Here is a 23,311-nt window from a genome sequence, read left to right on the forward strand (position 1 = left end):
GAAAAAGGAAATGCTCTCGGATGGATTAACGTATTTTCTTCCACTATGCCTTTAAGTAATATTTTGTTCATTGTCAATTTAAAAAAATAGAAACTTCAGAAATGCCAATTTAAACAGAATCGTGACAAATAATTAAAACTGTATAAGGCGAAAAAGTTTGCACAATAAATAAATTGATAACATTAGTTATATTTTCGTGTTGTTACCATAACCTAAGGGTTACACGAATTGTTTTAATAATTAAATATTAATAGGAATAATTAAAACATCAGCATTGAGCAATGATACATTTACATATATTACGTACTTGAATTAAATTGCAATAAATGTCCAACTCAAAAACTATTTTAAATTATGCATAAAGTAATATGGCACGAATATTAAATATTTATAATACACAGCATGTTTGAACAATTCATGTCTTGTATGAAATATTTTTTGCAGCATAGTTCACGATTTTAGAGCCACATTTTTACTCCAATGAGGTTGTTAAATATCGAGTTCACACTATTTTTCTTCCTACCATTTCCATTTAAGTTTATTAGATGGAAAGAAACATAAATACGCTGTCAGTTATTTTTTCTGCAATTACGTCCAAAAAACTAAATATAAAAGCTCATGACAGTAGAGTTGGAACAAATCTGTATAAGTACTAGAGTAAAGAAATGCAGCACGTACTGTGATAAGTCTAAGCAGATTTATTGATTGGATTTCCTTGAAAATTTGTGAAAACTTAGTTTTAAATTTATTTATTGAGTATTAAAGATTTCTTTGTACACTCACTTAATTATTTTTTTTCATGATATCAGAAAGAATTGCATCATAACAAAAGCCGTGGTCATATCAATAATGATTCGAAAGTGAAGAAAAATGTGCACTTTTATCTATTAATAAATATTCAGCCATAAACTTTCCAGATAACAGTACTTTTTTCTTACCTGAGTTACAAATGTTCCTTTATTATTTCCTTCCCAAACAGATGAAACATAATGTTCCTGAGAAAATGTTGGAGAATTATCATTCTGATCGGCGAGTCTGACGATTAGAGTTGCATATCCATGTAGAGGCAATCTACCATCGCTGTGAGCCACTACAAGCATTCTTATTTGTCTTGTCACTTCATAATCAAGATAATGAGAGTTGCGAATAGTAACAATTCCTGAAATGATGCAACTATTTAATAACAAATATTTTAAAGCCTAGTAGATTTTACAGTTTAAAACCTCAGTAATAACAGCGGCGTAATGAAATTAAAATGAAATTTAAAAAAATAGTCATTTTTTAAAAATTTTTAACTTTTTCAAACTCTTAATAAATAAATCTTCATTTTATAGCTAAAAGCATATAGATCACACTGACTTGTTATAAAAATATCCAAGATAAATTATTTAAAAAAACACTTCATTCACTACATTTTATATGCTCCTTTTTTTCGCAATGTTTATAATTTATTTATGCTTTATAGAAATTCCTTTATATTGATGTTCTACATTTAAGAGTTTATATTTCTAATTAAAACCGTTTAATATTATGAGTGCAAGAAATATAAATTATTGTTTCGTCTCATGATTTATCATAAAATAATTTTTAATATATCACATACCTGTTCGTGGATCAATATCAACAGCATTTTCTTCATTTCCACTTTTAATCGAATATGTAATTACTGTTGGTACGCCAGATGGCGGGATAGCTTTGACCTGAATAATTTCTTTACCAGGTGGCGTGTTTTCTCGGACATCAACAATATATGTATCATTTTGGAAATGAAGGCGGTTATTGAATGTAAAATCTTCGCCGACGTGGATTTCAACAACACCTGAAATTTGAAAATATAAGATTTCTTTTCTATGGAAAATAAAGAAATGAAAAATAACTGTCATAAAAACTGCCTTAATAAAATTTCAGAAATAGAATTTTACAAATTTAAGTAAAGTTTTTGTATTTTATCAAATTACATTCATAAAAATGAGAAAACAAAACAGGACGAATGTAAATTTTACTTAGATCGGCAAGCACGATTACATAAAGATCTTTAATGTACAATTTTAAAGGACTATTTTAGTACTGAACCGATAATAAGACGCGTTCTTTTATGTAAAGAAAACATATGAACATAAAAATTTTTTCACCTATTCACTAAAAAAAGTTTTGTGCAAGTATGCATGACGGAATGTGAATTAGAATGAAAGCACTAAATGCAGAATGCACCAGTTTCAACAGGATAAAAGAGAAATATAAATATAATTAAACAAATGAAAACTGGCATTATTTTTATGGCATGCTAGCTGAATATCATTGTTTTCGCATTCATGCATTTTGAATCCATCAAAATACCATGCGCTTTAATGACTTAAAATTTTAAATGCATCAGAGATCGTTACCGTTGGAATAATATAAATATTCGATTTACCTCTCGCTATTCTTGAAGGATGGCCTTTATCTCTTGCTTCTATTTCACAATGAAATACATACCCAGCATCAGCTAATAAACTACCAGCAACAGTAACAACGCCTGTCTCAGCATCCAGGTGGAAACGATCACTCAGGTACGGACTTGTAAAGCTATTCATACAAAAGATAATATAAAAAAGCAGCGTAAGATTTCTCATCAGTAGATGTATTATCAGAAATGAATATTTTGTTATCATTTTAAAACAGATACTTTCTATTAGGCGAAAATGCACGGAAAAATCAAGTGATAAATTTAAATAAAATTGGTTGTAGATGGATAAATTAATAGTACAGTAGAATAAAACAGTAGATTAATCATTTCCTTGAAATCAAACTTATATGAAAAATTTAAATAAGCTTAAAAAAATTATTACGCTTTTTTTAAGATACCGTAAGAATTACGGAATCTGCATTCAAAGAATGACTGATGAAAATGAGAATTTAGTTTAAAAGTAAAAGTGAAAGTGAAAAAGGCTTTTGAGAAATTTAATTTCTTTAAATATGATCTATTACCAAACGTGATAGTCAATAAATTCATGAGAATAATAGTCAATGAAATTCGAGATATGTGTTTCTCAAAGTATGCATTCGAATATAAAAATTCGTGCTCTCACATTCACAGTGCAAAAATTTCAAATACAGCGTTTCCTCCTTTTATACTCCTGAATAGCGGACATCTTTAACCCCTTCACTTACAAAAATTAATCTCATTCAGGCATCGAATTATTGAATCTTTAATTTTAAATCTGTAATTCAGCGAAAGTATTAAGTAATTTCAATTCAAAAACCTTCAACATCTCAAATGTCCTTATATTATTATAGAAATTAAAATAATAAATGTGCCAAATAGGGCATATCATCTAATTAGAAAGTTAAGGGAATTAGTAGGTCAAGAAGTTATTAAGTGATATCGAGCCTCAGCTCCTTAAAATATAACATTTCATGTTATCTACTCCAAATAGCGGAAAATTATTTAAACTATACAATTTTTTAGGCAAAAATTTTGAACAAGGTGTCCAAATACAACGTATTTGTAGTAAGTACATTTACAAAGAACTTTGCCCTCTACCTTTCTTATATCCAAACTGATTCGTAGAGCTGGTCAATGTTTTCATCTTCACAATGGATTCGCTCCTTATTTATTTCAATGTTTTCCTTAGAATCGTATGCATATAATCCGATATATTTGAATAGATTTTTGCATTTAATACCATTATCATCTGTAATTATGTGTGTATTATTAACCTATATTATCTGTAGTACAAATCTATTTTCAAAATATACGCTATTTAATTTCATAGAGTTTTCTCTTCTATCCGAAATTACGCTATTTCAAATCGACCTTGGTTTTACATTCCATTTTTTTTTTTTTTTTTTTTTTTTTTTTTTTGCTCTATCAAATCTTTATAATTTGATAACTTATGTCTACACTGAATAAATGTGATTATTCAGGACAAGTGGTTAGATTTTAATTTTTTTTATTTCATTCTCTATCACTTTTATACTATAGAAACTTCGCTGATAGGGAAATCATTCATTGAGCTTTTTTTCCTCTTATTTGCATCATCAAATAATAATTTGGTGCAATGGAAGTAAAAAAAAAAAAAAAAATAAAGCCTAAGTTTAGTTATGGAAGAAATCCAATAAAGTAACGCCTTCTTTTTCAATGCAATTGCTTTGTAAATGTAAATGCTGAGTAAAGTTTCCTATAAACGTGCTGAGTAAATTTAGTGGGAATTATAATGGCTACAAAAAGGAAGAGATTAGAACTGGAAAAAAAAAATTCCTGCTCTGAAAGTTGCTGAAAAAGAAAATCTGTGCTATTTTGCTAAACATTTAAAAGTTGAAAAAAAAAAAAAAAAAAAAAAAAAAAAAAACAGATAAATTTTTGAAGGGCAAAGATAAGATTAAAAAAAAAGTGAATAGTGAATTCAAGTAAAAAAATTGGAGTATTCGAGGTTTCATCAAATCGAAACAAGCGAAATCAATGTAAACAGGTGATAATACGGTTCTGCTTTACTTGTGCAAAAAACATTTCTATAAGCGGTGTTTTGATTCAAGAAAAATCCAGAGAAGTCAGCAGATCTTTAGTATTGGACACGTTTAAGACATCAAATGGATGGCTAGAAAAATTGCAGACACGACTAAATATTTATTTTAATTTATTTGTGATGAAGAGAAATCCGAAGACCCAAATCTTGTTACAAATTGGGTTGGAAAATTAAAATCAGTCTGCCAAGGATATGATATCAAAAGCATATTCAATGCAGACGAAATTGGTTTATTTTATTGCATTTTTCCAGACAAAAATTTGTTTTAAGAGGAAAAAATGTAGTGGCGACAAAATTTCCAGAGAACGTCTAACCATTTTGTTGTATCGCAACATCCTGGGAGAGTTTGAAACTCCACTTATCAGAAAAGTTAGAAAACCAAGATGTTTTAAAAACATTGATGAAAGGAAGCTTAAAACTTCCTGTTATTCTAACAAGAAAACGTAGATTAGGGTTGAAATGATGAATGATTGGTTATTAGACGTGGGCAAATAAAGAGGAAATCCAGAAAAATATTCTTCTACCTGGAATATGCTACTTCTCCTGTTGATTTAAAATTAAAAAACGTAAATGTAATCTTTTTCCCACCTAACATCACATCTTCAGTCTCTGGATCAGGATATTATCTGCAGCTTTAAAGTAGGGTAAAAAACGCTTCTTCTAAGATATATCCCTTTACAGATTTCTTCTTGTAAATCTAGTGAACATTTAGGCAATAAATATTTTTTTGGATGCAGATGCACAAATTACCCAGCTCTTGAATAGGGGGAATATGGAAACATTTAAAAAAGTTTTAAAATGTCCGACTTGTGTAAGTGCCAGAGATGTGGTACCTGATAGTGAAACAGATGAAAACTGAAAAGAGCTTAATGTATTAGACATATACGGATTCAAATATTCATGTTAAAGATTATGTTGAGATTACATTATTCTAAAACTCTTCATTTCAGCATTCCATAGCAAGATTCAGTGATCATAACTAATAACCTCACAGCTAACTAAGTGGATAAAGCTTGATCATAACCAATGTTGTAGCAATGATGTCACAACAGTCGTCAGCAATCCAAAATGTATAGTTCATGTTGATTGGTTGGTTTGGAGTTTTATGGCACAAGAGGCACTATAGTTCATGTTGAAGTTGCAAAAACATATTAACAATCATCAAAATGCTTCATATACATTATTGGATGGAACAAAAATATAAATCCTACATGAAGAGATTAACTCCATATATATTTTTCCCAATGAAAAAATTGTCGAATAGTTTTATTAAAAATTATTAGTTTTGATGACGTAATCGATTGCTATATCGATATGCATATGCGAGAGAGGGAAAAGGTTTTTTTTTTTTTTTCCGTACAAATGAATTATGCATATTGCATATAAATTATGGTTCTGCTGATGTCAAGTGTAACGTCATTGGTTATGATCATGATTTGTTCACGTGAACAGTTGTGAGGTCGTTGTTTTATCATTAAATCTTGCTAAAGAATGCCGAAATGAAAAATCTCTTATGGAATGCTCGGAAATCTCGCGCACATGCAACGCCATCTATCGTGTCTATCAAGCATTTCTAACCTTACCTTGCTAAGTGATTCCGAGTCGTCTAGGTATACTCTACCCCTCCTAGAAGTCTTTTACGCTGCTATTGAGACACCTTGCATATTTATAAGAAAAATGGGAGTTCCGAAATTCAGTTATTTATAGCCAGCAAATTTCTGCTTTTGCTTTATATCATAGTTCCTGGCACATTCTTTTCCTTCGCATTTTTGTCTTATTGTTTTGATAAAATTATTTTGTCAATTAAACATACTAATTACCTGTATAAAACTTCTCCATTTGGTCCTTCATCATCATCTTCGGCTTCTAATTGGATCAACTGAGTACCAGGAGCAGCATGCGCAGAAACAGATGTTATAAATGGGTACTGGCTAAATATTGGTCTGTTATCATTAATATCAGCTACAGTGACTTGAACAATAGTTTTTTCGGAGCGAGCATCATAACGTCCCCCGTCTGTGGCACGCACTTCAAACACATAAGATGCCTTCTTTTCTCTGTCGAAGAAGCTAAAAAAATAAAGGAAGGAATGTCAAAATAGTTTTTTCATACTAAAAAAAGTCAATAAATAATAAATAAATAAGCTAATAGGAAAAGAAGATTAATGAAAACAAATCAATAAATTCCGGATACAAAATGATTTCTGATGGAAAAATAACGGGTGAAAGATTACTTCAATTTCCAAAAACTTTTCTGTCGATATTGAAATGATTTACATTTGAAAATAAATCTTTACTTGCCATTGATTAACAATCAAATTAGATTCTTTCTTAAAATCAAATTTAATTTAATTTTTCTTAAAGTATTGTGAAAAAGAAGAAATATATGTGTTTTGTAACATTTTAGTGAACGTTATATACATGTTCAAAATGTACCATGCCAAAGATATATGATGCACGTCACAATATAAGAATCCATTTTAAGGAAGCAAGTTATCCTTAACCTTTTGAAAATTATAAAAAGGAAATAAATAAAATAATCTTACCCAGTTGTTGTTATAGCTCCTGTGGCGCTGTCTATACGGAAAAGGGACTTAGTTTCATTGCTTAAAGAATAGGTTATTTCACTATTGACTCCATCGTCTGGATCTTGCGCTTTTACTATAATTACTGTACTATTTATTGGTGCATCTTCAGCAATTGTGGCACTGTACTCGTTGTGGTCAAATTGGGGGTCATTATCATTTTGATCAAGTACTATAACTGTTACATTACACATTCCAGCTAGAGGAGGTTCTCCTTGGTCATGAGCAGATACAACGAGTCTGTACTGTTTCACTTGTTCTCGATCTAATGGGCGACTAGATAATTGACCCGTATGCAAATCGATACTGAACTTATTTCCTGTGTTACCATCTAAAAATGACAATTTTTGAATTAGAAACACAAAATATATTTAGTTTTATTAGCACTTATCTTAACACTTTACTCCACTATGAAGAATCATGCTAATTATCGGTAAAGAAATTTTTGTCATCTAAAACATTTGCTATCTCATTAAACAAACAGAGATTTTTCCTGCAATGAAACAGAGTTTGCTTTGCAGTCAAATAACTATAGACGATACACGGCTAGATTCTTTGATGTAACTAGCAGAACTCTGAAATAAATATAGCTTCGGAATCTCGTTTTTTAAGCAATAACGAGATTCCGAATAATTCCAATTAATAATTTATTTTAATTAATAATTTCCAATTTAATAAGATAATGTATTGTCAAATTTCAAGAGGCAAAAATGGTAGAGTAAAGTAAATAAGATTCCACAGACTGAGCCGAACATAAAATCAGAAGTATGCCTGTTCATACAAAAGAAAAAAAAAATGTCGCAAAACCAAAAATTTTAGTTAAAAAATATTGCTTATGATGCAAAAGATATAAACAAATCAGCATATCAATATAAATAAATTTGGCAATATAAAAAATTGAGGAAGTTTGCAAATTAACAGCATAAAAACATTTATTTGCTGTAAAATGAAATAACTTATTGATTTTGTAAACTAACATATATTTAAATTTCTTTTAATTTCATCGTTTATATACTATTATACTTCAATATGTTTCATTAAATTAATTCTTTTCTCAGTTTCACGACACAATGTATGTTCCTTAGAAAATAAAAGTTATTCATTACATAGTAAAGACTAAAATAATTTTTCTAAGCAAAAGTCCATTACATTTTCATTCAGAAACATTCTAAAAATCTTTCGGCAATGCTTATTGTTAGTACGAAATTCTCAGATATATTGAATCAAAGCATCTTACTTATCAGCAAGTATTAATTATAAAAAAATAGAATAATATAGCAATTATGCATTATAAAAATGCATATAAAACCTTTATGCTAAAATTAAATTTGAATCCGAGTCACAACTTTTTCTAACTACCAATTTTCACAATTTTTTTTAAATATTTATGAACATTTTAGGGGAGTAACAATATTTTTAAACTTATTTTAAAATTATACTTTCAGAAGATGTTTATTTTTTAGAGGAAATAAATTGCATGCAATATAAACAGTACATCTGAAAATGAAGCTAAAAAAGTAAATTATCTTACCAGTTATAGTGTATGTTACTTCAGCATTAGCATTTGTATCTTTATCAGTAGCAACTAGTGTATGGATAACACTGAGATCACTATTTTCAGGTACGCGTAGAGTATAACAAGAATCACCAAACTCAGGAGCGTGATCATTTACATCTAAAAGATCGATCTTAACAGTAGTGGTATCATGCTTTGAAGGAAATGCTCCATCTTTGACATAAACAGTAACGAAATACGATGCTTGATGTTCTCGGTCTAAAAGTGATGCTGTATGAATCTCCCCAGTTTGAGGATTGATTGTAAATCTGTTTTCTGCCACACCATTAGGAATTGAATACATGAGCTTTCCATTTTCATCTGCAAAAAAATCAAAACTGTTAACAAATGATAAATAAGTTTCTATTTATCTAAATCTGTTAGCACTATAACGAGTTCCAATAATAAAAATGTAACTTTCATTTTGATAGGAACGATTTCCTTTTTATATTCGTAGCTTTGATGCTAAATCAAAATTCTGTCACATAGAATTCCACTCACTTAATTTTGAACTACTGGACGGAATAAAACTGGAAGGAAGGTAACTTACCTAGATCAATGTCTGTAGCATCTACTTTTAAAACGAAGGTTCCTTTGGGGGCTGCTTCAGAAACATTAGCTTGATATAAGTGCTGCTTGAAATTAGGTGGATTGTCATTGACATCTTCTATGTATATATGAAGTATCTGATAGCTTGTTTTGGGAGGTCTACCATGATCACTAGCTGTTATATTGAGCTCATAATGTTGAATTTCTTCTCGGTCCAAGGTTTTCGCCACAGACAACAGACCTAAAGTAAAAATTATATGATATTTACTGTCTTGGATGTTTATCAAATATATAACTAATGAAATAAAACTATTTTGATTCCAAACATTTTCTTACTGCTTATGTTCTAAATCAAAGCTACTTAAACTCTGGATCGCGATCCCAAAAATTACTGACTAACGAAACGTTTTTCAGATTCTTAAACATTTTAAGCAAAATAATTTGAAAAAAAAAATTAATATAGAAATTTTGTTGAAATTTCAATACTTAAAGCTCAGTTTAGTTATCATCAGTGATTCCTTTTTAACTTTGAGATGGGGTTTCTTCCTTCCCAAAAGAATATAATTAAAAAATCAAAGTAAGAGAAAATATGAAAAAATCTATGAATTATTTAACATGTTGACTGCCGTATCACCCATAGTTGGGTGGCGGCAAAAATACGTCTATATTTAGTTTATATCTTTTTCTTATCTTTAGATATTCTTTTTTCTGCAATAATTAAGAAATGGCAAAGAAGTGAGCATTGGTCCGAATTACATGCATAACTCATGATATCGAACGTGTTAAGAGTTTAATGATAATATAAATATCACTGATTTCAATTTTGATTTATTAGAAAAATTCACAACTATGTAGCATACCTGTATCATAATTTAATGAAAAATGGCCTCTTTCGTTTCCTTGCGATATAACATAGGTGACTCTGCCATTATCCCTTGAATCTTTATCAAGTGCAATAACGTGAAGAACTGGATAGTTTATGGGCTCACTTTCCAAAACATTTATTTTGCTCTTTGTTTGAAATACAGGAGTATTATCGTTCTTATCTTCAATAATGATTTTACATGTCACACTTGTAGCTAATCGCTGTTTTACATCTCGGGCTTGATCAGATGCAGTCACCACAATTGTGTATTCTTGATATTCTTCATAATCTAATGTTTCTGTTAGGGTGAGAGCTCCAGTTTTCCGATCAATCTGAAAAACGGACGCTGGAGATTGCTGTGCAATAAAATAAGTAACCTGGCCATTTATTCCACTGTCTAAATCCGTAGCACTAAAATTCCACACCAGAGTACCTTGTGGAGTATTTTCTGGTATTGAAAACAGAATAGGATCATTTTTAAAAACAGGAGCGCAATCATTGACATCATCCACTTCAATTTTGACACTTATCACGCTACTATGAGGATTAACAGCACTATTATCAACAGCCTTTATTTGCAAATGGTATTCAGAAGCCTTCTCGTAATCCACTTCAGCAATTGTGTATAGGCTTCCAGTGCTACGAACTATATCAAATATGTCATATAGATTCCCTCCAACTATTGAGTACATTACACGGCCGTTTTCTCCTCCATCTTCATCTACAGCTTGAATGACGCCAACTTCCTGTCCAACTGCAACACCTTCTTTTATTTTGAAAGACAGACTGGAGGAAGGAAATACCGGCTGGTTGTCGTTCAGGTCTAATACTTGTATCTGCAGCTTCAACTCACTCATGCGTTGAGGTGTGCCTTTATCACGAGCAAGAACAGTTACAGTATACATTTTTTGATCCTCGTGATCAAGAAGTCTTCTAGTTCTTACGATACCTGTACTGGAATCAATGCTAAAAACATCTGCTCCATCAGTATTTTCTTTGCCTATAAAAGGTTAAAAATATACTCATATGTAAATACACTATCAACAAGAATAGGCAAAAACACATGAGAAATAAAATCAATAAAATATGAACTAAAACATGTCTTTAAATATTGTTTTTTCTTTTTTGCAGAAAATTTAACATAAAGCAAAAGGCATATATAAATATGAGTGATTTGATCATGATGGCTCCAAATAACAGAATCTCTTTTATAAAATTAGAAGGATCAAAATACATATTTGAATCTATTATCTCTCTCCACCTTATTAAGTCAGAATAACTTTAATAAATTTATTAGGGTGTCCCATAAGTTTCTTTCGCACAAACTTTGTTATGTTTATATAAGCTATAAGCATGCAGGTTTGTCTACCAGTCATCTGTGTTCCTGAGCTCGTTCGAAGTATATTTCATTGATGACACAGTCTTTAAAAAAAAATTACACCATTCATTATAGATTGTCAAAGGAAATATTTACGGCATGTTATGTTTCAATGCTTTAAAAGAAGAGGATTGGACTTTTATGACGCTCTGCAACTTGTCTAAATGATTTAGAAATATCGATTTTGCCTTGAAAAATGAGGACTGTAGCGGTCGTCCAGCAAGAACGGATACGAATCTTATCGAGATAATGCTCGCTATTATTATATTACGTATGAGATAGCAAATGACGCTGACATTACCAGGACAACGGTATATAATCACCTGATCAAGATGGGTATTCAATCGAAGTGAAGTTTGGATTCTGCAACTTTTGATGGAGATCAGCCTTATGAACTGCGTTTCTACTCAATTAATTTATATAATTAATTAATATATTATTTTTTTAAATGCATACTTTACTGTTATTTGGTAATATTTTCTAATTTCACCTTATCAGTTAGAGCATGAATTTTAAAATGTCGCAGAACTAACCTTGGATAATTTCGTACACGATAGCTCCATTTTCATCCTCATCCGCATCTTCAGCTACAACTTGAACAACTTCTGTACCTAGTGGCTGCTCTTCCAAAACTTCAACAATCGATTCCACAGGTTCCACAAAAATAGGAGAATTATCATTTCTGTCCAGAACTTGAATGTTAACAACTGCTTGGTCAGAGCGATACGGTGTGCCCTGGTCTCTAACTTCAGCCGTCAGCTCATATTTAGAACGGCTTTCACGGTCTAGAGTCATTTTTGTAAATATTTCACCTGTAATAAAAATACAACCAAACATTTTGAAATTCAGTAATTGAAAAACAAACAAAATACATATTCTTAATGATAATATCTAAGAGATGAGAAACAATTTATATCAAAATATTGATTATTACCTTTCTTGCTAAAAGAAACATTTTTAGAAGTTTATAATATCTTTTATTCTAATATCTGTAACCGCTTAAGGCTACAAAAAACCTTAAAAATGATAAAAATACAGAAAAAAAACTTTGTTGCATTTTTCAATGACTCACAATTAGAAGCAGCTTAATTCTAAATTTTCTAGTTTTAAAAATATTTGAAATTTTCTGTATGTTTACAGTCTCAAACTGAAAATGTTGCTATTTTCGTTTTCATTTTGAAGCAATTTTTCTTTCTTGATGTTATTTAATTAAAAGTATTTTTGAATATAAACCAACTCCTTAGGTGAAATAGTCATCTTTCACTACTCAAAACATTTCTATTTATGTTCTACGTTCTTTTGGAGTTTTCATTACTGCCTAACTAATATCCATAACTTTTCCAGATCAGAACTTTTTCAGAACCAATATAAGTTTTTACACAAAGTGGTGGGTTTTCCCCCTCTTAGAAGTTTTGTATTTTAATGTTTTGTTGTTTCTTACTTATTCTTACGTAGAGAAAAAGCCATGATTGAAACCTTCTCGAATTACTGACACATACTATCAGAAGAGTTGGCAAGCTGCTGAAAACTATAATTCTGAAATCCAGCTTTCTGTAGGTACTAATGTGAAACTTCAATATAAAAGTGTTTCGAAAGGTGGTATTGTGGATAAAATTGAAGATATCTGTATTACATCAAACTATATTGCGGTTATTGAAAATAAAATCAGTGATGTACAAACTCGTGTAACGAAAATTCAAGCTAATTGTACCGGTTTAAACTTGCTTAGAAATTAGAAAGTTTTATATATAAATATATATTTTTATTTTAATCTGTACCATTATTACTATTATTTTATAGAAAAGGATTGTGCTCAAAACTTTCATAAAATTACTAAATTTTGACAAACCGAGTAATCTTCTGTTGTCGGAACTAAGTTATTCATAATGTGCAAAAACATAATTTGAATTAAAAAAAAAATACTCGATCATGTTGAGCTCAAATAATGTTTTTGTGCATATTTTAAGAACATATTAAAAAAACTAGAACCCTACAAGCATTATTAGTTTTTATTTAATACCTATACAAACTTCAAATGTATATTTTTAGACTTCAATTTCTATTGTGCAAGTATTTTCTTTTCCCTGAGACTTTTTTTTTGGTCAAGGACTTTCATTTATATGCACTATAAGAATTAATATGCGTTTTTTTGACAGATCTAGTTATTTTTTTTAAAATGTCATCAATAAAAAGTATAACGTTTCTGTAATTTTCAGAGTTTTTTCGGAAAAATAATCATTACAATTTTACGAAGAGTCAGATCTTCAATTCCATTTGATGCCAATAATCCAGCAAATAAAAATCAGTTGAAATAATTTTAAAAAAATATTAAAATAACAGTGCTTGCCAAACTGACTTTTTCTGTCAAAATCAATTTCATAATACAATCTGCAAAAATGGCATTAATTACTTTTAATATTATTGTGTATGAAAGAAATTTCTGAAAGAGTGTACTGTGTTATCTTAAAAACATAACCTGAAATAATTCGTTCCATGTTGCTGCCTTTTGCGCCTCAAATAGTTTAATAAAAATAGTTTAGTCCTTAAGCAACTAAATAAAAAGTTAATAAAAAGTTTCTCCATTGTAAAATACTGACGCACAAAGAAACTTTATCAACGACTTTACTATAGTGAGCATCGAATAGTAGTACCACGATAGCTCAATCAGTCAATTAGCAAAAGTTTAATCTACTTGTATGTGGTTCAAATTTCTGAATTGATAGACTCTTAGAACGGCCATTTTAGTCCAAAATTTATTAATTGTTTATTTAGCTCTAGATAATTCTAGATCTTTCTTTAAACTTCCAGATAAGTATCGAGAATATACTTGAACTGTATAAATTCTGAGTTCCACTAGTTGTGGACAAATTTTCTTATGCAGGAATGGATTAAAGCTTACTAGGGGCTTTTTAAGCGATGCAAATCCTGGAAACCCACTTTTGAAATCTCTAATTTCCTACACCGAATTCTCTACACAAGCAGTTTTAAGCTGTAAATTCTGATGAACTGACAAAAATTTAATTACGAGTTCCTTTCGGGAGAGTTGGCTTAAATATTTCGCCTATAAAACTCCAAGATTCAAATTTAAAAGTGATTTTAAACGAAACAGAAGGGAAAAAAAGTTTTACACAGAATTTAAATATTATTTAATTACAGAATTAGACATTTTTTTAAATTCTGAAGCAACATACAACAAGTCTTTCAACAACATAATATAAAACTCGTAGAAAAATAATCAATTAGAAATATTAGAATAATATTCTACCTTTTAAACGACTTTAAATTGAATTACTTCAAGTGCATAAAATTAATGTATTCCGAAAACATCCCAAAAAGTTTATCGAAATTTCGATTGCCTTTTTGATAATTCAATTCTGTTCAACGGACAAATAAATCTAAGTTATTATTGCTGAATTGATTCTTTACATCTTCGTTAGAAGTTTGACGACAATAAAAATTTCAGCAGTGGATCATAGTGACGACTTTTGTAAAAAAATATTCGTTTAGGTGGAATATCTCTAAATTTGGAATGCATTTTCGTGAGGACAAAAATGACGGAAGAACCTAAGCTAGTTGTATTGCCACCAACAATTAAGTAGCCAATTAATCATCCGAGTAGAGTTAGGGAAAGACTTTAATTGTTTTAGTTGTTTTAGCCTATAATCGAGCTCACCAACCGAACGTCGACCATATACATAATAAAGATTTTTTTTTATGACCAAACATCATTCGCCGATCCACTCCTAGTCCAACTCAAAGCCTATCCGTCGCCATATAGCTGATCCAGTCAATCCCCCACAAGTCCTAGAAACGACGAAAATTGAGCAGAAAAGCTTTCCAGGGAAGTGAGATCGCCAGTGGTGTAGCCACCAGGTGACAAGGTGGTATTGATGTCTCGGGAGCCAGTCTTATGAGGCGCCATCAGAACAAAATATTAATGTTTTCATGTAATTTTTAAAAGGAAAATTCATGAACGGCCAAAAAAGTTATATTTCTCCCCGGGGATTTTTAACTTCGATACACTACTACATGCAATGATTTTTTTTTTTTTTTTTTTTTTTTTTTGCAACCGTCAAAATGTCTGGCAACCACCTACATGTTGCAATAGATAATAAGCCGATATGTATTCTTGTGGATTTTGGGACATCTTTTGACGGTCGCCTCTACTAAATATCATCGATATAGATAAATTTATGTTTTTTGATGTCGAAAACGTCATTCTCAAAGCTGTTAATAGAAATTTTGTACAGCCGATAGGAAAATCATCTTGAGAGTAATTATACATGGCCAAAAGTGACCCTTTGAATTCAAACAGATGAAGTAATAACTCTAGTTATTATATAGATATGAAAATTTCTGTCGCACAGAAGAAGAATCAAATCGCGCAAAAATAATCCTTGTTCTTTCTACTCCATTCACAGCTAAGAAATAATATGAATCAATTGGTACAATCATATACAAAAAGAATTTTAATTCAACAGGAAAGAAGTTTGGCAAATACATCTCCGAACAGACATACTGGTGAAACGAATGAGAGAATTCATAAAAGATTCAAATGGTTAGGAATGTAGTATTCGAAATGAATAGTTTAGAATATGTATGCATTGCCATGTTTGGGAACAAAGAAAATACAATCCCCAAAAACTACTTGAAAGCCTATTACTTCCTCCTGTAAAAGCTCTTTTTCCTCGCATTGGAATCACTCTTCTTAAAAGAATTTTAGGACTGGCTTATGGGAATAAATGGATCATCATTTGTACAAATTACCTGACAAATTAAGCTGAAAACTCTACCAACTGTTGAAGTAGAAATTGTGAAGTATTTGTTTTTGGAAATTCCTCTTAAATATGAGTAATTATCAAAATATGCTAAGTTCAGTCCTAACTAGTTTCAGACTTCGTAGAACTACGTAAAACAACAAAAATCATCCTCAAATAAATGGATTGACAGAATGCTTTAGTAAAACTTTTTCCGATATGTTTACCATGTATAATGGTACGGGACAGAAAGATTGAAATGTTGTTCATTTGTAAAGTTGCTATTGGAGCTGTCCTGGCATAGACACAAACTGAAGATGAAATCGTCATGCTTCGTATGATGCTCTAGACACCGCTCACTTGGATTCGCAAATCTCTCAAAATAGCGAAATCAAGATTCTGAAGTGTCATGAAAGCAAAAAGTGCGATTATACCACTTTTAAAAATCAAATATGACGAGGAGGTGAAAAAATATGGGCATAGATATCACGCCATTTACCCTTGCTAAATCATAAACAGGATTAACACTTTTTCTCTGAAACATGGACGAGAGACTGAAACGACATTGAACCCTATGATCCCATTCTGCCATGATGACACAGATGATCAGTATATTTATAAGATAATTTCTATAGTCGTGAAATCCAAAAGAGTTAGACAGCCTGTATATTCTGAAACCTCAGGATATAGATATCGACGTTAAGATTCTAAACTTCGAATGGTGTTTTAGGAGATCTAGTCCTTATCCGAAAGGTCGGTTTTTCTGAATAATTTCTGGCATTTTTATCCATATCACGATCGGGTGAAACTGTAGATAGTTTGCAAACAGGATGACACTTATCTTGGGAATTATATTTATGAAAGACCCATGATATGTTCCAGAAAGAAAATTATTAAATGAAATCAATCGGATAGCATAGCACTTTCATTTTAAGAGGGAAACAATGCCGCATAAAGATATTTTATTGGCAGCTATTACGCATTGGCTGGTAAAGCATTGAGCTATTAAGATGCTTATCTGTATTTCGAATCTCCGCAACAGTCGACTTATCTGTTGCATGAACCGGCATTTTACGTCAAATTCTCGTTTATTTTTTAACGCTCTGAACAATTCTAGATCTTTTTTTTAAATCTAGAATATTCCTTAAATGCAAAAATTTTGAATCTCACATGTTGTAGACAAATTTATTATTTTATGTTGCGAGTTACTTCGGACTAATAAATCTGGTTAATTTCTAAATTTCGCTATATTGTTCCTAGCGTCTTAGTGACAATATAATGTAAAACACGCGTAAATACATTTTAAGCATTATATTATTGATGTAAGAATAATACAGTAGTTATGTTTCAGGCAACGATTTATCAGTTAAAAAAAAAAAAACTAAGGCCCGCTCAGTGTTGAAGATTTTAAAATAATACTATAGAAATTTTATATCATAGTATAGCTTTTAGGAATGTAATCACAGCTTCATTCACTGCCTTAATAATAAAGAATTTTTCAAAGAAACATTTTTGAGTCTTTACTGAGCCTTCTAATAAAATCATATCGGACAGGATGTTTTTTATCCGCTACTGAACAAAAAAGATTGTTATCCCTGCCTTAGTTTATAAAGTTTTTAACAATGAATTTTTTTCAATTAAATAATTAAGATAATAAATAGTTAATCACTGGTACGTTTCAAAATACTTTCATATATAGCGGGATGTGAGAAAAATTTTTTTAAGTGACAATAGTTTTGCAAACTCTTGAACCACAATAACTATTTAGTTTTCATATGGACAATGATAAAAAAAATGATAAAGAATACCTTGTCTTTCTCATTTACATGCTATTAACCCTTTACACTCGGAAAAGTAATTCGATGCATTTTTATTCACCTAATGCAATTATTTGTGTATTGTTCCACAAAATAAATAGACATGATTGTTTTAAGTCGAATTTCTTTAAAAAATTAATATACATCTTTTTACCATTCTGTAAACGTTTTTAATAACCAAAACTGAAAAATAAATAAATAAAGCCTCAAAATGATGCATCATCTCGAATGGTGAGGGAGAGGCACCATCCGAGTGCAAAGGTTTAATATTTTGAAATGAATTTTGCGTTAGATTGTAATGTTCCAGAAAAAACTTACCTGTTACTGGGTTGATCTGAAAACTCCCATTCGAGTTTAGTAGACTGTACCTTAACGAAGCATTATTTCCAAGATCTCTATCGCCGGCTGAAATCGTTCCCACATGCTGACCCTGATCAATATTTTCGAAAACACTGAATGTAAACGTATCTTCAATGAATTCTGGATCATTATCGTTGGCATCCAGAACTTGGACGATCACAATAGTTGTAGATGATAATGATGGACTTCCATTATCAGAAGCTGAAACTGTCAGAGCATATGAATCGATGGCCTCACGATCTAGAGTCTCTTTTAGATAAAGAAATCCACTATTGGGGAATATACCAAATTTTGAAGTGGATTCTTCATTGTTTGCAATTAATTTATAAGTCAACCGAGCATTGTTTCCAGTGTCCATATCTGTAGCTGTAACTTGGAGAAATTGGGAATTAACGGATAAGGATTCTAAAACATTGACTTTGTATTCGCTCTTTTCAAATGTTGGAGCATTATCATTAACATCTTGTACTTCGACCATCAAAGTCACATTAGACGATAGCTGTGGACTTCCAGAATCAATAGCACTCAAAATCAAAATGTAATGACGACGAAGTTCATAATCAAGCATGTGTTGTAACATTATACTTCCAGATCTTTCTCCAACAACGAACATGTTATCAGGATTGTCTAGAAGAATGTACTGCACTTCACCATTTCGGTTACTGTCGGGATCTTCAGCATGGACAACATATATGGGAGTTCTCAAATCAGCGTTTTCAGGGACGCTGATTTTCAGAGAGTTGCTTGAAAAGCGAGGAGCATTATCATTCACATCCCATATCGTGACATTAACCTGAAACAAAGGATTCAAATGTTTAGAGATGACTTCTAGAAAAATCTAGGCAATGAATAAGCAAGGAAAAAATTATATACATAACAGTACGAAGAGAAAGAATTACCTGAGTATGACCATATATTGGTGGCCTTCCACTTGTTGCTTGGATATTTAGAAGAAGGAAAGGATGAGTCTCATGATCAAGTCTCCCTTTAGTTTTGATAGTCCCTGATAAAGGATCTATAGTGAAGAAGCCTTCTGGATCTCCAGAGTATATTATGTACCGTACAGGACCAGCTCCTACAGAATATTTCAAATGTCAGAAAACTTCTTCAAATTTTGAACTTATTTCACGACGTCCAGATGTTTATTACATAATTATAATTTTAGAGTTATTTATTTTGAAATTACTTACTGCAAAATGTTAAAAGAAGAGAAAATTTTAAAAATATTTTTAATTGTTAATTTTTTTATTTACTTTTATAAAATCCAAAGGAAACTCTTGTTATCTCATTGACACTATCAAATAAAAATTTGAAGAAAATCTTTATTACAATTTAATTTGGCTTTTATGTAATTTGAAATTCCTTTATAGATTCATAAATGATTATTACTTTATACTACCAACTACTTCCACCTGGGGACACCTCACATATGAGGATGAGAAACTTCCGGCATGGTGGTGGTTGGTTCTCGCCACCTGGGTCAGTACAGAAATGGTAGGGAGCGGTTTATCCATACGATGACGGGACGTGTTTCCCACGGGAATGGTGGCACCGTGGTCGGTTATGGCCCTTAGAACTCAACCTTAATTCCCGCCAATGCTGTCGCGGCGGTCTGGTCATTCGAATTTAATCCGTATTCTTTTTATAAGGCAAGTTGTGGTCATACTACTAGCTCAGCAAATTCATTAATAATAAATAGCCGAATGCCCGTAGATGAAAAATCTTAATAAAAATAAAAGGCATTATATATATATGGTTTATATGTATGTGTTTGCATGCCTATACCTCCTAAACTACAGGATAGATTTTAAGCAAACTACGACAATTATTACATATAAAGCGAGAAAAAATGTGTGGTGTTGAACATTGTATGCGTAATCGCTGAGGGAAGGATAAAAAATTAAAGCGTTTTAAATCCAGGAACATTAGGCGGGTATTTTAGAATATTTTCGAACAATATTACTTTCTGAAGATATCTCGAGTATTTTGTAAAATTATAGATGATTCTCGAATACTTTTTAACAATTACATCAAGAGCAATCCGGAATATTACACAGTATTATATAAATTTTGAAAATTAGTGATAACTAGACATTCCAAAATTTTCTATATCATTCATAAATTTTCTAGAAATATGTAGAAAATTTAGGTGCGTTTGGTGATTTTCTGGAATATTTTCAAACATTAATAGATTTTGGAAATTTTGAGAATTTAATAAAGATTTCTACAAAACACAGAAATATCTAGAAAAATCTGGAAATTTTACATTATCGGTAGATTATTCTGGAACATCCCAGGAATATAGAGTAATTCGAAAATTATTTGACAATAGGAAAAAAGTTGAAATGTCAACACCATCTGTTTGAATTTAAAAGTGCTTGATTTGAAATCGAATTGCGAAGTATAAAAATCCTCTTATAGAAATAGTGAGTGAATTCAAGTTACAATAATGAGAAATCTTCGTGATTTGACAGTTCTTAAAAAGATAATGCATCTCCATCAGCCTAACTCAGCCAAAATCAAAGAAGGTAGAGATTTTGGGAGTAAATGAAATGGAAATTCTTACTTGGATCTCGACTTGTTGCTACAACTGTTCCGACTACTGACTGGGGAGCTGCATCTTCTTGTACGAAGAACGTATAGCGAGTCTTCTGAAAGACGGGCGGTTGCTGATCGGAACTGATTACACTGATATATACATGGGCTTTAGCAGTCGCTTCTAATCCTCCGCCATCTTTCACAGTTATTATTAAGTGGTGTAATGGATGCTCTGTACTCAGAGGCCGCAGAACAAATATCTCTCCTGAAAATAATTCAAAATCTTTTTTAAAAATTCTGAAATTGAAATGACATTCCTAGATTTAAATTAAAAGCAGTTAAATGAAGAGCATTTAAAAATATTTAATTATGGTTGGTTTATATAAGAGTGGTCTTCTTCTCACTCGAAACCCTTCGGAAATTTCCTTAAAGTGTGCTTCAAACTACCATAGATAGAATTCGTTACATATTAAATAGATCACATATAATCTCTAATAATAATAAAAGCGAAATATGTGTGTTTATTCGTTGGTGCTTCACTGAACAGACTTTTGAACTTAGAGCTATTAAAGTTTACACATATAATTTGGAAAGTGGGTAAACGCACCGTGGAAAGACTAAAATTTTAATTAGAATTCAAAATAAATTACACGTTGATGTTTTTTGGCAATAATGTTTGAACAAATTGATTTTTTTACACCATATACGATTCAACAATTTTATTTTTCTTAAGTTTAACAATTTTTTAAAATTAATTTTGAGTATATTTTGCAATAATGCTTTTCAATAATGTAATGATATTAACATCATTTCCATTGTTTCACTTTAATCACTTTCATCACACATCTTTCACACTGTACAGGCCAACAATACTAATACAAAAATTGTTTTTTTTTAGCTGGTTTTGACTATTTGGTGTATTGACTTTAAATATGAAAACATTTCCCCTTTACTTTTTGAGATTCAGTGCAACAATTTGATTAATTTGATGCTTCTTATGTAGATATAATAGTGAAAGCATTCACTCTTTTCAACGTTATAAGATTAAAGTACATTTTAAATTTGCTAAGTAATTTGCTTTAATCATTAACGTATATCATTATTTCTTCATTTTAACTGTAATATTGGAAAGTTTTACAGTTAAACATTTGAAATAGTAACAGGCAGAATAAGCATCTATCTTTAAGGAAGACTTACCTTTAGGTTGCAGATTTTTTATTTAATCAAGTGTTGAAAATTCCTAACATTTCTTTTTAAAATGTGTTATGTTCTTTCTAACAAGTATTCAACCTATCTACAGGTTCAAATGAAAATCCATCTTGAATGAATATTGAGAAAAATTCCATCCCCAAAAGTGTATACACGAAAATACTTATTTTTGAAAAAAGAAAAAAATACGTAAATGCAACATTTCAAAATATTGAGACAAAACCCATTTACCTGTCCGGTGATCCATTTGAAATAATCCTAAGTCATTTCCTGCAATAATTTCATAATATATTTCTCCAAAATGTCCCGAATCTTCATCTGTTGCAACAATGACCACAATGGCTGAAGAGACGACTTCTCCTTCTGGCAGACTGACGTTATATTCCAATGGATAAAACACTGGTCGATTATCGTTCACATCCAACACCTGGACTTTGACGACTGCTGTAGTGCTCAATCCTCCTGAAATCAAAGGGAAAAACAATTGAACCTCATATTCAAATAAGATTACACTTTATGTTCCGTTCATTCAATTAAGAATGCATATAACAGTTAATCGTCCCTTTTGTATCAAATTATAATGCCCATGAGTGAAGAATGTTTCTACTGCATCCAGAAACATTCTTCCACCAAAGAAACCTGAAGTTTGAATTCGCAACATTCAAATAACGAAATGAGAACAGTATTGACTCGAATGTAATATCTTAGAATCTGACACGAATGACATAATAACTATATAACCATATAACTACAATAACTATAAAATGATATCTAAACAATTTATCCAAGATCAAATGTAACCATTACTCATGGGGAACCAGCTGATTGCCCAAAGCGACTAGTTAAAAATATATGCAACAAAACAGTGATATCGAAACAGAAATTCAGATTTTTCTCATGCCAATTAACAATGAAAAACTACATACAGCAGCATTTAGTAAAAAAAAATAGATTTTCATTTTCTATGATATTAAGCATTTTTTAAAATACATTTCTCAACTTAAGTTCACTAATGAAGAAATTTTTAATTCATTTGATAATTTTTATATAATGAACTATCTTCTCCCACCAACTTCTTTTTATTATTTTTCTAATGCGATAAAGGACATCTACGTTTCGCTTCCATTTCTTATCACATTCTCCTTTTCTAATTGCAAGTTTCATTCTAATTTTACAATTATTATACTCAAGAGA

The 23,311-nt window shown here is 30.7% G+C and overlaps 1 protein-coding gene across 1 annotated transcript in view; it reads right to left on the minus strand.

Moving 5' to 3' along the window:
* Positions 1-23,311, minus strand: part of LOC129958337 (protein dachsous-like) — a 196,228-nt gene that overhangs the window by 14,451 nt on the left and 158,466 nt on the right. The window contains exons 4-16 of the mRNA XM_056070754.1: positions 22,349-22,579; positions 20,937-21,173; positions 19,270-19,445; positions 18,329-19,163; positions 11,970-12,248; positions 10,054-11,058; positions 9,195-9,434; positions 8,621-8,965; positions 7,051-7,420; positions 6,326-6,574; positions 2,414-2,565; positions 1,604-1,819; positions 939-1,159 (exon numbers count right to left, since the gene is read on the minus strand). Coding sequence (XP_055926729.1) covers positions 939-1,159; positions 1,604-1,819; positions 2,414-2,565; positions 6,326-6,574; positions 7,051-7,420; positions 8,621-8,965; positions 9,195-9,434; positions 10,054-11,058; positions 11,970-12,248; positions 18,329-19,163; positions 19,270-19,445; positions 20,937-21,173; positions 22,349-22,579 — 4,556 coding nt within the window. The remainder of the gene's footprint in view (positions 1-938; positions 1,160-1,603; positions 1,820-2,413; positions 2,566-6,325; positions 6,575-7,050; positions 7,421-8,620; positions 8,966-9,194; positions 9,435-10,053; positions 11,059-11,969; positions 12,249-18,328; positions 19,164-19,269; positions 19,446-20,936; positions 21,174-22,348; positions 22,580-23,311) is intronic.

Source organism: Argiope bruennichi, chromosome X1 (assembly GCF_947563725.1).
Source record: "Argiope bruennichi chromosome X1, qqArgBrue1.1, whole genome shotgun sequence".
In the NCBI taxonomy this organism is placed as follows: Eukaryota; Metazoa; Arthropoda; class Arachnida; order Araneae; family Araneidae; genus Argiope; species Argiope bruennichi.